This window comes from Rhinolophus sinicus, linkage group LG01, assembly GCF_036562045.2.
Source record: "Rhinolophus sinicus isolate RSC01 linkage group LG01, ASM3656204v1, whole genome shotgun sequence".
Classification (NCBI taxonomy): Eukaryota; Metazoa; Chordata; class Mammalia; order Chiroptera; family Rhinolophidae; genus Rhinolophus; species Rhinolophus sinicus.
In genome coordinates, this window is record NC_133751.1 from 26566542 (window position 1) to 26580331 (window position 13790).

General features: G+C 40.7%; 1 protein-coding gene across 1 annotated transcript; it reads right to left on the reverse strand.

Moving 5' to 3' along the window:
• Nucleotides 1-997: 997 nt before the first annotated feature.
• Nucleotides 998-13500, reverse strand: SSR3 (signal sequence receptor subunit 3). The gene is made up of 5 exons (XM_019731972.2): nt 13266-13500; nt 11955-12081; nt 7387-7485; nt 3088-3219; nt 998-2072 (listed from the first exon to the last, which is right to left on the reverse strand). Exons 1-5 carry the CDS (start codon nt 13396-13398, stop codon nt 2006-2008), a joined length of 558 nt encoding a protein of 185 aa, XP_019587531.1. The 5' UTR covers nt 13399-13500; the 3' UTR covers nt 998-2005.
• Nucleotides 13501-13790: the final 290 nt, after the last annotated feature.

A 13790-nucleotide genomic window follows, 5' to 3' on the forward strand; every position in this document is an offset into this window, starting at 1 on the left:
GGAGAAAAAATTCAGAACCAAAATCAAATTTTGCTTACTTGCTTTTCTTCAAATTATTCAGTTTATTAAGCACAGGCCCCTATTTCACCACCCCATTTCAGCTACATTGTGTAATAGTAAGAATGGTGGCAATTTCCCCCAGCTACACAGGCACTGCCATCTAGTGGCAATTTTTAACCTGCACTTTAAAAAGATACTTGGCCCAGTTATAAGTAACAGATGTTGACAGTTAGTCAAATAGTCATTTTGTGAAGCAAATGTATTTGGTACATAAACTCCATGCCACTACTCAAACTACCATTTATCAAAGGGGAAAAAAAAGGTTAAAACATAAAAATAAACCTCTCATGTGTTACACTAACTACTGTGCAGTGAATCTCTCCTGACTTCCCATTCACCCCATATTATCCAGTGATGGCACATGCATAACGCACCAAATAAAAGCAAAGCATTTCAAACTTCTAGAAACAATGATGAAATATTAGGTTGGGGCAAAAGTAATTGCAGTTTAACAGGTTAAAACTAATTGCAAAAACCGCAATTACTTTTGCACCAACCTACTGCACTCCTCACCTGAAGACATTAAGACCACTGTGCACAGTCTCCTTTCCCAGTCCCTGGATGGGGCCTCCCAAAGTCTCCAACAGTAAGTAAGAAATGAACTCCTCACGAATACCTTTCTACAAAGTTATAAGTAAAACAGCAAGTATTATTTGCAACATTCACCTTAAATTAAGAAGTGAAAACTGAAGATTCAAGTTAAGATTGGGAATTAGAAATAATGGTATTTCCTTTGAGCTACTGCCTATAACAAATTACTAGATGTGGCCAAAAGCTCATAGGAATATGAAACCACTATCATCTGGGATTCCATAACCTTTTAAATGATACTGGTTCAAGAAGACATTCCCAAACTTGCTCAAATCATGCATGGCACACAAAGAAAATGATAGTATCTCTATATTTACACTGGTTAAAAAAATGCAAGAGACTGCCCTCGGCCCCAAGGGCTGAACAGATCATTTTATTCACAATCGATGGGAACCTATGGACTAAAAGGGTCACATTTATAAAAGTCCTAATGGAAAAATGCCGATAAGCACTAAAATCACCGTAATTCCTTGACGTGTTCATAGAATTCTGGAACTAAGATCATGAAAATTACTTTGGTCATTTACAAATCAATACTCAGGAAAGAGGTTCTCTCTCTCTTGCCGAACATTCCTCCAGTGGTCTGAGACCATACTCAAAGAAAACAATGATTCCAGTCTCTATAAACAAGGCAAACCAATATGGGAGGGTCAAACTGACCTCCCTGGCCACCCAAGGCCAATGCCGTCCAGCTGAACAGTGTGTGCTTTAACCCCACAGGACAACTCGCATATGCCTGGGCACTATTTTTAGGTTATTACCTTGGCTACCTTTCTTCTTTTTTTTTTTTTCAAAGTACTTTTCCACAAGTTTCTCTTCCCCAAGTTGGAGAAGCCATGTTTTTAACTTTGAGTTATGAGTATATCAAATCACCAATTCAGGAAACTATAAACATGAAGTTCAATCCGCCTACCGCACTCCCCTCCCGCCAGGGATTCATTCTGATATTTAAGGTTCAAAAAAAGTTGTAATATTGTGCTTGGAACACACAGAACCAGTTATTAACTTCTTGCTATTATTATAAATAATAACAGTCAGCCCAGGTTACTGTGACTTCTGACAAATCAAGGAAACAAGTTATTTTCTCCTCTTGTGATTATAGCCTTATACATTGTGAGACACTTTTTGCCTTTTAATAAATGTCCTGGTACTGTGAGTTTCCCTTTCAATTTATTTAATTTCAACAGTCTGTCAAAAAAGAGCCAATAAACAAATACTGAGTTGCATTTTGTTGGGTTTTTCAAACCCTCAAACTCCAAACACCTTCCGTGTCTCCCACCCTGACCAGCCTGCTACTTCTCCATGTACCACAGGCCACCCACAGACACAAAGTTAGGGGCGACGTTGACATGGTCTACTTGGAGCCCGTGGACAGGAGGGCGATGAGTCCCGAGGAAGCACTGATGGACAGAATGTAGTTCCTGTAAGAATTTGATGTTAAGGAAAAATCAGGAACCCAAAATTAGTTTTTCAACAAAAAACAAAGAGCCCATCTCTTTGGAATGTTCTGTTTCCCTCCTGACACTCTGTATAATGGCAATTATATGCAGTCCATTGTCTGCAAACACAATTTACAAGACAGAAGAAGGCTACACAAAATAAAGAACATTCACAGGATATGTGTTCCAATTTTAAAAAGAAAGCACTTCAGACAGAAACCCAGAACTCAGGATCACAAAGAAAACATTTGAATGTCCTTTAACCTTCAGGAGAAGACTGATCAAAGAATATGGGAAGGAAGAAGAGACTTGTTTTCCTTTTTCCCCTCAAGAGCACAGGAAAAATAAGTCTCTGCCCATCAGTGTTTGGGCTACAGCTGACCAAAAGTAAGGAGGTTGTGAAAGTTCGCAGCTACTCAGCCTCAGGACTGGACTGTTTGGGGAAAACCACTCCAGTGTTTGCAGAAGATGCGAACTGAAGGGTGTCTGATATGTTATTACATCAAAATCTCCAACTGTTAAAAAGTTGGCTGCACATCCCTGGATAACACCCTGAATAAATTACCTTAACAAGAGAATACTGATTCTTGCCCAAAGCTCAATGTGAAAGAGCAGCTTGAAATGCTGTTAGGCATTATGAAATGTGCCTATTTAACTACACTGGCCATCCACCCAACCCCAAAGCCCCAAATACTGGCAGACACACGGCTTATGCCAGGGGCTATCAAAGAAGACAAGCTTGCTTTTGCTCCTTGCATCTTTTCTGGAATAGGCAGGTATACATAATTATACACGTGAGACTGCTTTGCAACACTTGTTATGTATCATGAAGTCATAATTTACAAACTTTAAAGAACTTTAAATCAAACCCAAAACCCTTATTGTAAATGTCCAGAAACTTGCCTAAGGTCACAGTGCTGTTTAACAGACTGGCTCCCTGTACAAAACCGAAACAAACGACTGTTTCTAGACTTCTAGGAAAGCATAAGCAGGATACACTGTGGGGTTGAAGTTCTTCAGGATGAAGAAGGACGCGACGATGACCAAGACGAGGAACAGGGTGTTGTTATAGAAGATGGAAAATGTTGTAGCTTCATAATCAGCAACTTCATTCTTCTTCCACAAGATTCTGTAGACAAGTCAAACAAGTCAATCAAGTTTATAAATATGCATTAAAAATTTTAAATACCACATGGCTCTACTTCATTGTAAGGTAAGTTTTTCCTTCGGTGTTCTGGGCAGAATGTGTCTTTAATATGAAATTTCGTCAGCATGGTCCCCTTTTTTCTCCTGAAAATGTATTTCCGTCCATTGATGCTGAAGAAAACAGTGGCTGGGTATGTTATCTTCTTTTCCTCCAAAGTCCTGACTGCCTGGGGAAGAGTAACTGTAATTGGCTTTGTTTCCTCAGCAGCCAAAGCAGGCATCCTTCTCTAGGTCCTCACCTACAACAAACTCGATGACCAGCAGCTGAGACAGCTTCCTGGACTGTTGTCTGGCCTGAGACTCTCTCCAGCCTACAGATTTTAGCCTGAAATATTAAACCTTAAGACAATCCCAAGGACAAAACCTAGTTGTGGTCTCACAAAAGCAGACCTGTCTGTGACTATCTTTAGCCCTCTTTACTTAAGTCAAACAAAGACTATCCTTGATCATTAGGAGGTTTTTTTTAAATTTTGTAAAATCCATTTACTTTTTATTTAACCCATTATGCAACTTTATTAATTTACTGGTAGTACTTTATCAACCTTTCCTTTGACCTCTTCACATGGGCAACAGGAAGAAATTCCAGGGTACCTGTGAATACTTTATTCCTCTTGGGTAATTAACTTTGTAAAGCAGTTTTTAAAAGAATAAGTTGTGACCCATTAGTGGAAAGTGAAATCAATTAAGTGGATCCTATGCTCAGGGAAAATAACAATGGGTTGAGACCAGCATTTTCTTAAAATAAAAATTTTTTAAAATACAACAGGAAAGCATAGAAAAGTATCGAGTACATCACACAGTAGGGTAATTATTGTTTTGTGAAACATTTGCATGTGTGTATGTATGAGTATATTTGGTAAAAAGGTAAAATATGTATTCTTTTACTGTGGGTCATTACCAAAAAGGCTGAAAGCCACTGCCACTGATGCTTTGTCCCCCCAAAAAGATACACGACTCTGGGGCCAGATAATACCCTTTACCAATCCTATGGACAGCACTATGGCTAATGTCATTGGAAACTGCCACGTTTTATTCACCAAATGTTCAAATCCAAAGTCAACCAGAGTGGCTGTAAAGGAGCTAAATAAAGAGTATTAGCACCTCATCTCCATCATAACAAATCTGTGGCTTCTAACATATAGGCCATATTTTTTTATTCTGTGGATACTATTAATTTACTAAATCTTCAATTTACCGTGTTTCCCAGAAAATAAGAAAATAAGTCTTATAGTAAAATAAGAACAGGTCTTATATGAATTTTTGCTCCAAAAGATGTATTAGAGCTGATGGGCCGGCTAGCTCTTATTTGCAGGGAAACGCGGTGCTAGGAGTTTGGGAGAAGTGAAGGACAGTACATTACATTCAATGCAGCCATCCACTATAAAATAGCTTCTGATTTCAGAGAAGTTTAAAAGTAAGTTCTAAAAATATGTATGACTTGAAATTGGAAGAAATACACTATACCATTCTAACGTTGATCAAAGAAAACACCAACTCAGAAAATGCATAGTTCCAACACAGTCTAAATGCTAGAAAACACTCAGAACAACTGCCTGTTTTGAAGACTCTGGCACAGGACCCATGGAGACAGGTTCCTTAAACAGGCTACTAGCCTGCCTTTACTATGAATGATTACATCATCCCACCTCCCACACGGCACTTCTCCCTAACTCCTTGTCACGCCCTTTCTTCAATTCTTTGGAGAGTTAGCTCAATCATTTAGGTCACGCCAGCTCCCCAGACAACCGTGTGTACACAATCAGGACTAACGGCTTTCGTAACTTTTTCTAGTCCACTCATATCCTGGCTCATGAAAAACTTTAAGACCCACAAGTGGCCTCATCAGCAATGGTTCTGCCAAAGCTTCACTGACAGAAAGTCTAGTTTGGAAGAGCACTTCCCAAAGAGTCATTTTTCCAAGGAGCACTTCCTACAACAAAGGAAAAGTTGAGACCAAACTCAACAACTGTTACAATCAAATAATGCTAACTGATAGACCGTTGGTAAGTCAAAGGGAAATACCACTCACACTCTGGGACAAGCGTCAACGAATCTCTGATTTTCCTCTGCTTATTCCCATCCTTGAATGGGGGGCAAAGCAGTTTTCACAGTGGCATGGAAGACATATTCGCAGTGAGTGCAGATGGAGCTTTGATAGATATGCATCTAGGCAACGAGGTGCTGATGAGCCTTCTCCTAAATCATACCTCTTGGAGGCAACTTATCCTTTGAGAAAAATATCAGCACTTAGTGGGAGTTTTAGTCCCGGGTCTCAGAGTCAATCGTGAGTACAGACCTGGGTACAGCTGAATCCAGTGTGGCTTTGTGAGAGAAACACTAACAGCACAAATTTCTACTGATGACAAGAACAGAAATTTTATAATCTTCTGACGCTCTGCATTTTATGTATCAATAAAACCTCCACTTCATCCTACTTTGAAGTATGTGGTCCAGCCAATGACAGAGATTTCATTTGCCATTCTGACTCTGATCAGTAGTGCCTACCTGAATACCGAGCAAGAAAGATGCTGAGCCCCATCCCAGGATCAAGAACAAGGGCCAGACCAAATCAGGCAAGTCCGCAGTGGGATGAGACCCTCTGACCATCTCTAATATAATCAATCGCCTAAAACCTACAAGAGCTATAACAAGCATTCTGAAGCTGGGTAATTATGGTGTGCACTGCAGTTTAAGAACCACTATTCTAATAAGTATTATAACTCAATAAAAAGATTTTTTTAAAAGTGTTCTAGATTATCTAACCTCTATTCCTATGCAAAAATTTGCAATCAGAAAGCTATACAGCCAGACCTCATTGAAGCTGCTCCCTGAAGAAAGGTCTTCATTGTCATGTTTTTAACATTGTGCCTTCAGTTTTATAAAGGATCCATAGGAGACAACCATTTCAATAATGTTTTGGTGCCTCTGCAAAACTACTGTTAAAGACATTGTTCATTAAGTTACTCAGTGTCCCTTAAATAAAGTCCTTCCAACAATCAGTGCCAGGAAAGTTTCTTTTCAGAAGGATCTGCCGCTTCTCATTGGACAAGGAAAGCTGTATGACCTCAGATGCTTCCCCTGACACTTGGAAGCTAAGAGCTAAGTTTAGTGCTCAATTGCTATAACTTACTCTGAGGCCACCTTTTCTTACTTTTAAATGGTCTGTGATCTTTTAAAATTGTACTGCTTTGTTTTATACGCACTTTAATATTGCAAGACCCCACAAAGTCTTTCTGGAGCAAAGTGGGATAAAAATTCCATTTTGCAAACCACGTTGTAGATACTGAAACTTAAGATCCATGAAAACAACCTCGACTCATGACTCTATTAAACCATCTGGCAACTCTCAAGCACAAGTTTACTCAATCACTCAGAGGCTTTTGCTAGTCAGATGATAGACTATTTGCAAAGCCTTCCAAGAGCAGTTAACAGGAAACCCTGGGGGTATAGGGGGTAGGAGTGGGGGCTGGGGCTAACAAATGTGGCACAGGACTGGCAACAGGAAACAAAGTTGAGTTTTCTTTTTCCCACCCAAAGCAGATAACCCAGACTGGACGTCCACTGGGAAGCTCAGGAATAGAAGTACCACCACCTAAAAATGCTCACACACAACACAATGAAAACTCTTCAGACCCAGAGGGGTTAGATGATATGCTCAAGGTCACACAGCTATCAAGTGGCGGAGCCAGCACCGGACAAAGCTCTACAACAGAGCAGCTGAGTACAAGCTCTGAAGCCAGACTGCCTACGTTCTTCTCGTGGCTTTACCACACACGACTCTACAGGCCTGGGCAAGTTACCCACGCTTTCTGTACCTCAGTTTTCTGAAGTGAAAATGGAGATAACAACAGTACTGACCTCTAGGGCTCTTTAGAGGAATAAATGAACTGTGTACAGCACAAAGAAAAGTATCTGGTAGTAATAAAAACTCACAAAGTCAGTTGTTATTTCCGTTACTACATATTCTACAATACTAACATTTGCCTCAATTTCAATATTCATTCATTCTCTAAGCAGAAATCAAAAACTTATTTTGTACAAAGTATCCCCTTTTATGATTACCCCAGACACTTTAAATAAGGAGTCAAACCTTTCATCTTTTTCCTTGCGAGACATCTTTCTATTATCAGCTTCAGAAAGTTTCCGAGTCACTTCTTTGGAAACAGCATCTTCCCTCTTCTGTGCTACTCTGGAAGGAAAGAAAAAAAGTTTCCGCGTACTCCAGGAGTGAACACCACACTCTCTCAGAAACACTCTGTACTCATCTTTTGTATTGGCAACTGTGTGATACTTTATATTTCAAGAAAATAAACTGAACAGCAAGTTCCAAGTTTATTACACTGTACTAGCCAAGAGCGCGAGCTCAAGAAACTGCCAAGATGGGGTTTATTAGTTATGAGTTTTGATATCTGCTTAAAAGGGAGAATTTTCCAAAGTTTAGATATGTAATAGGGAAATAAAAGTCAAATGCTATTAGCACAATTTAGTTATGAATTATTGTAAATCCATTTTGTCTTAGCCTATAATTTAACTATTCAACAAATATATTTGACAAGACATTAACAAATGATATGATTTCAATTCCAGTAAATAATAGGAAAGAAAACCAGGCTTAAAAAAGAAAGGGAAATTAACAGCTATATCTTGAAGTAACGTTTTTAATTCCAGTCCAAAGGACGATTTTGTTAAAAGGAAGTAATACCATATGAGCAGAGATTGACCACACCACTTTTAGTTCAATGAACCACTGGTATGAGGATTGCACCAAAAGATAATATGGAATCAGCCAGAAAAGGCTGGAAGTGATATCCAAGATATCAGATCAGAGTCGTCAGTGCCGAGTCAGATAAAGAAAAATAATTAAATGCATACTCATCAAAAAATCTATATGGTGAATTTTATCACATGGGGTTGCTAGTGAAAGAGCAAATAAAATTTAAACTGATGAAATACAGAAAGCCTCCTAAAGATTATGATATTTAAATTCAACATGATGTATTTCTCACAATAGAGAAAGTGATTAGCCATAAATATAGAAGAAAAAGTCAGAACTGATCAAAAGCAGCATATAACAATTACCTACATAGTCCCACTATGGAAACATTCAACACGATACTGAGATGTATTGAAGGCAACAGGATGTAGAACACAGAGAGAGAAATCTATTCATTTTATGTTCAATTACTCAATCCTTCATGACTAGATGTACCAAGGAAAACTGGAGAAATCAGGATGGATTCCTCAGAAGAAAGCCCACGATCACTCAAGGCAATAGTTTTCAAACTTTCTTTAACCAGCACAGTTTCTGGGATACAAATTAAGCACAAATTTTGTCTAGTTTTACTTATGTCTCCATCTCTAGCTCTCACTCAAGAACCAAGTTAGAATCAACACTGTTAAAAGAAAACCTTTGGTCAACTTCAAGTAATGTATTTCTTCCACAAATTGATAACTAAAGGGAGGAAAATTAATATCTAAGAAAAATAAATAAAAGGAAATTAAGTTCTGAAACCTAACGAAAATGCAGCCAAAAGAGCAGACCACTGTCTAAGAGATTACTTTGGGACGCCATAATGTACTTTCTCTTCCAAAAATCCAACTTCACATGATTCATTTTGTAAGTTCTACTCCGAAGGGCAGAGACTCTTATTTCTGAGCCTGTCTAGCAGTCCAGGCACTCAGTGTTTCTGAACTTCACATGGGACCCCTTTTTTCTAAGCAAGGCCAATTGAAAAGAAATGGACAGGGTTTACAGCAGAAACCTTCCTTAGCTGAGCAGAAGGGGGATAATACACACCCCCATCAGGATGCCAGGACACAGGAATAAGCTATTTTCAAAAGAGCTGATTATCTCTAAGCATCCAGGAAAAATAGTCAATCAATCATCTGTCCACATGACAAATCTTCCTGAAGACTGAACCAGATAAATAGTTAATTTCTCTTCTAGGTCTAAAACTCTATATTCAACAACCACACTGTAAGTTTATTACAACTCAAGAAGAAACCCTACCCTCCGTCTTAGGGCTCTTAGAAAATAAACCTCACTGGGCACTGAATGCTCTAAAACAACAGAGGCCACTCCAGTGACCCAGCCAAATGAGATAACCCACAAAAATCAACTGTTTCTTCTACTATTTTTTTTTTTTACATCAGTATGTCAGAAACTTTCCAAAATAAAGAAAAACAAAAACAAGATCTAATTTCTTAAAATGAACACATCTTTGCAAATATTAACTCATGCCATCTTTAAAAAAGAATTGCTAAGGGCTCTCTCCCCCCCTAAGCTCTCCAACACGGCACAGAAACATTTACTATGTGCTTATCACGTCACACATCTTACATTTAAGCCTCGCCATCTTATAAGGTACCATTCATTAGTCACCCCATTTGACAGCTCAGGAACCTGAGTCTAGAAAGACAACATACATGCCCAAGGTTACAGATTTCAGGGCCGCAGAACTGGGACTGGAATGCAGGCTGCCCGCTGTGCAGTCGTCGTCCCTCTGCTGCCAACACCTACCCACACCCAGCAGCGTCTCCCTTGCTCTCTGACCCTAATGTTCTTGCAAATCTTACGAGTTTCGATGTCAGCGGTAACATGTAATATAAAACCAAAACTATGGCTAAAAAAAAATTCTACTCTGAGAATCTATTAAATCAGTAACTCATTCAAATTTTTCCTGAACTAAATGTAGCATTAACTGTTGTAAGGGATATAAAACAAGACGTGCCAGCTGCCCTCAACAAGCCTAAAGTAGAAACGAGAAGGTAAAACGAACATGATTTGATGCCAAAATGGTGAACAAAACATGACATGCAGAACAAGTGAACGACAAAGTCCCAAAGGGATTGAGTTCCGAGGGGCTCACAAAGGATGAGTTGTGCCAAACGCCCACTTCTGAGCGCTTCACTCTCCATCGCTGGCCATGCCTCACAAGAAAGATAGCCCAGAACAGCAGACGCTGAGATGGGCTGCAGCCTGGAACGGCAGTTGGTGAAGAGGGGCTGCCAAGCAGAAAGATGACCAAGATGACCCACCCGGTCACGCTACTGGTCTAGCAGAACCGCAGCCTCGCACACACCACCTGAGCTCCTATGGGGCCAGAATAGCAGTGGAGAAGCTGCTGAGGCGCCTTTCAGCCATTGAGGCTATTCTGGCCTCCTGACAATAAAGCCCCTTTAACGGAGATCACCTCGACGTGTCACCAGAAAGAGCCTAACACAGGGACGACAGATTTAGGAAGGATTTCTCTGGAAAAAATTCCTAGGTCTCGAAATGACAGACATGGAAGAATGGAAAGGAAGGGAGACAAGCCTAAATGAGGGCAGGTATAAGACAGGTTCAAAGGGTGACATGAAGGCTGAGTAAGAAGAGCTAAGGCCCAATCCTGAAAGATGAAGCCACACTGGTAGGAGGCAGATGGTTTATATTCCAGGGGCCGGAAGAATTTGGCTGTAATACTCTTAGAAAAGAGAACAGCGGCACGGTGAGTTTTAAGTAAGAGAGTGACATGATAAAAATGACGGCAGATGACGATAAATACATATTCTTCATCGCATAAAACAAGAATAACACCAGAATGATGTAAGAATTAGAGAGTATAATGTGCTTTATATACGCAGTGCATGGCAGAGTGGGCCCTAAATTTTTATTTTTAAGAGACTAGATGGAGACTGCTACAACAATCCAAGCAAAAACAGTGTCCAAACTAGAGTGGGAACTATGGAAATGGAAAGACAAAGTGTACACAAAGCATGCTGGTCCTCTGAGTCTCAGCAACATTCCAACTGCCTTTTAGAAAGTACTTCCAAAGAAACATAGCACCAACAAGGCTCCAATAAGGAAGCAGAGAAAAATCCTGCTATCCTAAATCAGATAGCAAAGTGTGCATGAAAGCAATTTCGAAAGACACCATTTTCAATTAAACATTAATTTAGACCTGCTTCCCACGAGGATCATGGCACTCTGAAATAACAAATGTACCATCTTTCCTTAAGTTTAGGCTATTCCCTCCACATTTTAACCTTATGAAACCAGAATATAGAATTGCTTATAATTAATGTATAAATTTAGTTGTGAGGCTTGGGTTTCTTCTCCAAAAGCTATCATTTCAATAATGATATATTTTATAATATATGTGATCTTAAAATAGAGGAAATATGGTAATCTTTTACATTTTCATACACTCATAAGAAAAAAATGTAATTAGCATTAAAAATGTCAGAGTTTAATAATAACCAAAAAAAAAGACTACTTCTTTCACATCTGAAAATAGACCATGGGCAACCAAGAACAATTCTTTCCACAAAGATTTCCGTTTGCTTCTGAATTGTTAATTTAATTGGTGGGTTTGTTTTTTCTGATTAAACTCCATGATATAGAACTTAAGTGTTCTAATTCCACCTTCAAAACCTACTTTCATAGCAGTGTCAGAAGCACTGTCTCTGCTTCAGTTAGTTAATTCTTCATAGCATTAAGGTGACTTTCCCCCAAATAGAAATATGTAATCTCAAATTAATGCTTACTGAAACCAAACCACCACCACCACCACCACCACCACCACCACCACCACCACCTCATACACACACACACACACACACACAAAATCTATTAGTATATAAAAATGTAACACACTTTCACTTGAGAAACATACTTACTTGTGCTTGAGAACAAATTTCACATTTTTGTAGGCAAAGGCTACCAAATAAGTGCTTACTAGGGTCATCACACTATACAGAACAGCAGACTGAATAAGATCCATATGCCATATTCGCCAATATAACCCTGAATTAAGATAAGGGGGGGAAGGGGTACAAAAAGGAACAAAACATTACCACGCAGTTATAAAGGCCTGCTGAAATAATTATCGCTAAGCCTGGTGAAAATACAGTCCAGGTTAGTTGATGAGGAACTTCAGAAGTGGGATACCAAGTAAAAAATGGTCTCAAGCTTTCCCAGCTCACAGCGCTTGAAAAACATAACCTTCCTATTACTAGTCCATAAGAGATTTCCGCCTCTTCTAAAATGAGAACTGGCTCAACAGACTCACAATTCAGACTTCAAATTTCATTCGTCAGGGTACTATGTGCTACATGTAGAATGCCACGTGCAGTCCTGAACCACAGTTTACACGCTGACGTGGCTGTTACCTGAAATCCAGGCAGAGCTCAGTGAGGCCTCAGAGCCGTAAGGGCTTCATACCACGTTAATTTCACAATGGGTTTTATGAGGCCGAAAGAGAAAACAAATCTGGATTTGACCGCCCAACATTGCGGCAATGAGTCAGGAAATTCAAATTAATTTGGGGACCATGAGCTGTAAAGACAATTTTGGCCAAGTTTTTCCACCCAAGTGAGAACTGCACTAGTAGAATAATTAATGGTTAAAAAGGTAAATCACTGGTTCTTGGCAGTGGTCTGACTTCTCTTCTCATCGATCGAATTAGGAAAATGATGCTCAGCAACGAGAAGCGGTTCACCTAAAGCTATCCTCCTATTCAGTGTGAGTGTTAAGGGGAACCTCTCCCTCTTTGAATTCATTATTTTCCAAAATAAGTAATGATACAAGTTTAAGATCTCGCAGCGGCAAACTGCAGTTGTGCAGGAAAAAACAGCAAGCTACACGCAGGAGTGTGCGCACCAGATCGTAACCAGGGTGCTTATTTAAATACAAATCGGGGCTGTCAGCCCAGTCCCAGTGAATCACAATCTCCGGGACTGGGACGCGGGATCAAGCGTGCTTTTAAAAAGCGCCACGAGTGACTTTCCCGTGATGCCGCCCACCGCTATCCCAAACGAGAACACTGAGGCCCACAGAGGCGACGCGCTTCCCTGAGCTCAGGGCGGGCTAGCGAGAGAGCGAACCGAGTACCCCAGCGCTGGCTCTCACGGGTCCGCCCGGCCCTGCCACGTCCTAGTCCTGCGCGACCTGCCCGCGGCCTCCCCCGCCCGCCGACTCCCAGCACTCACAGATGGGGATGGCGGACACGATGAAGGCGTTCCCGAAGAAGAGCGCTGATGACTTGGCCGAGAGGTTGCGGCTGAAATCCTGAAGGAGCAGGTCCTCTTCGGACTGCTGCTTGGAAGCGCCTTTGGGAGCCATGGTGGAGCAAAAGCCAGGAGCTTAGACGGCCCAGACGGCGCCACGACCCGCAGACGCTTTGGCACCGCCCCCTCGGCCGCCGTATCCGCTAACGACCCGTCAGCGCTGCGCGCGAAGGCGGCACTCACACGGCGCGGAGCAAGCTTCCCCAGGATTGGCCAGGTTGGCGCCGCAACATGAGCTTCCCGGCGTGATTGGGCGAGCAGGCCAGACTTCCGCATTCTTGGTGAGCCGCTTGACTTCTTCCAGAAGAAGGCTGGGATTTGTAGTTCTGTTTTCCACATTCAGAAAACTTTGTTGATTCCGTCTCACTGATGCTGACAAACTCACGCTTTCCAAGTTTGGAATTCCAAAATAAAAACCTTTGGCTCCGAGTTATACAATCATTCATT

Coding starts and splice junctions, on each gene's coding strand:
- SSR3 (XM_019731972.2), bottom strand. CDS start 13,398: ATGGCTCCCAAAGGCGCTTCCAAGCAGCAGTCCGAAGAGGACCTGCTC. Junction 12,082..13,265: donor CGTGTCCGCCATCCCCATCT/GTGAGTGCTGGG, acceptor ATCTTAATTCAG/GGTTATATTGGCGAATATGG. Junction 7,486..11,954: donor AAATTTGTTCTCAAGCACAA/GTAAGTATGTTT, acceptor CTTTCCTTCCAG/AGTAGCACAGAAGAGGGAAG.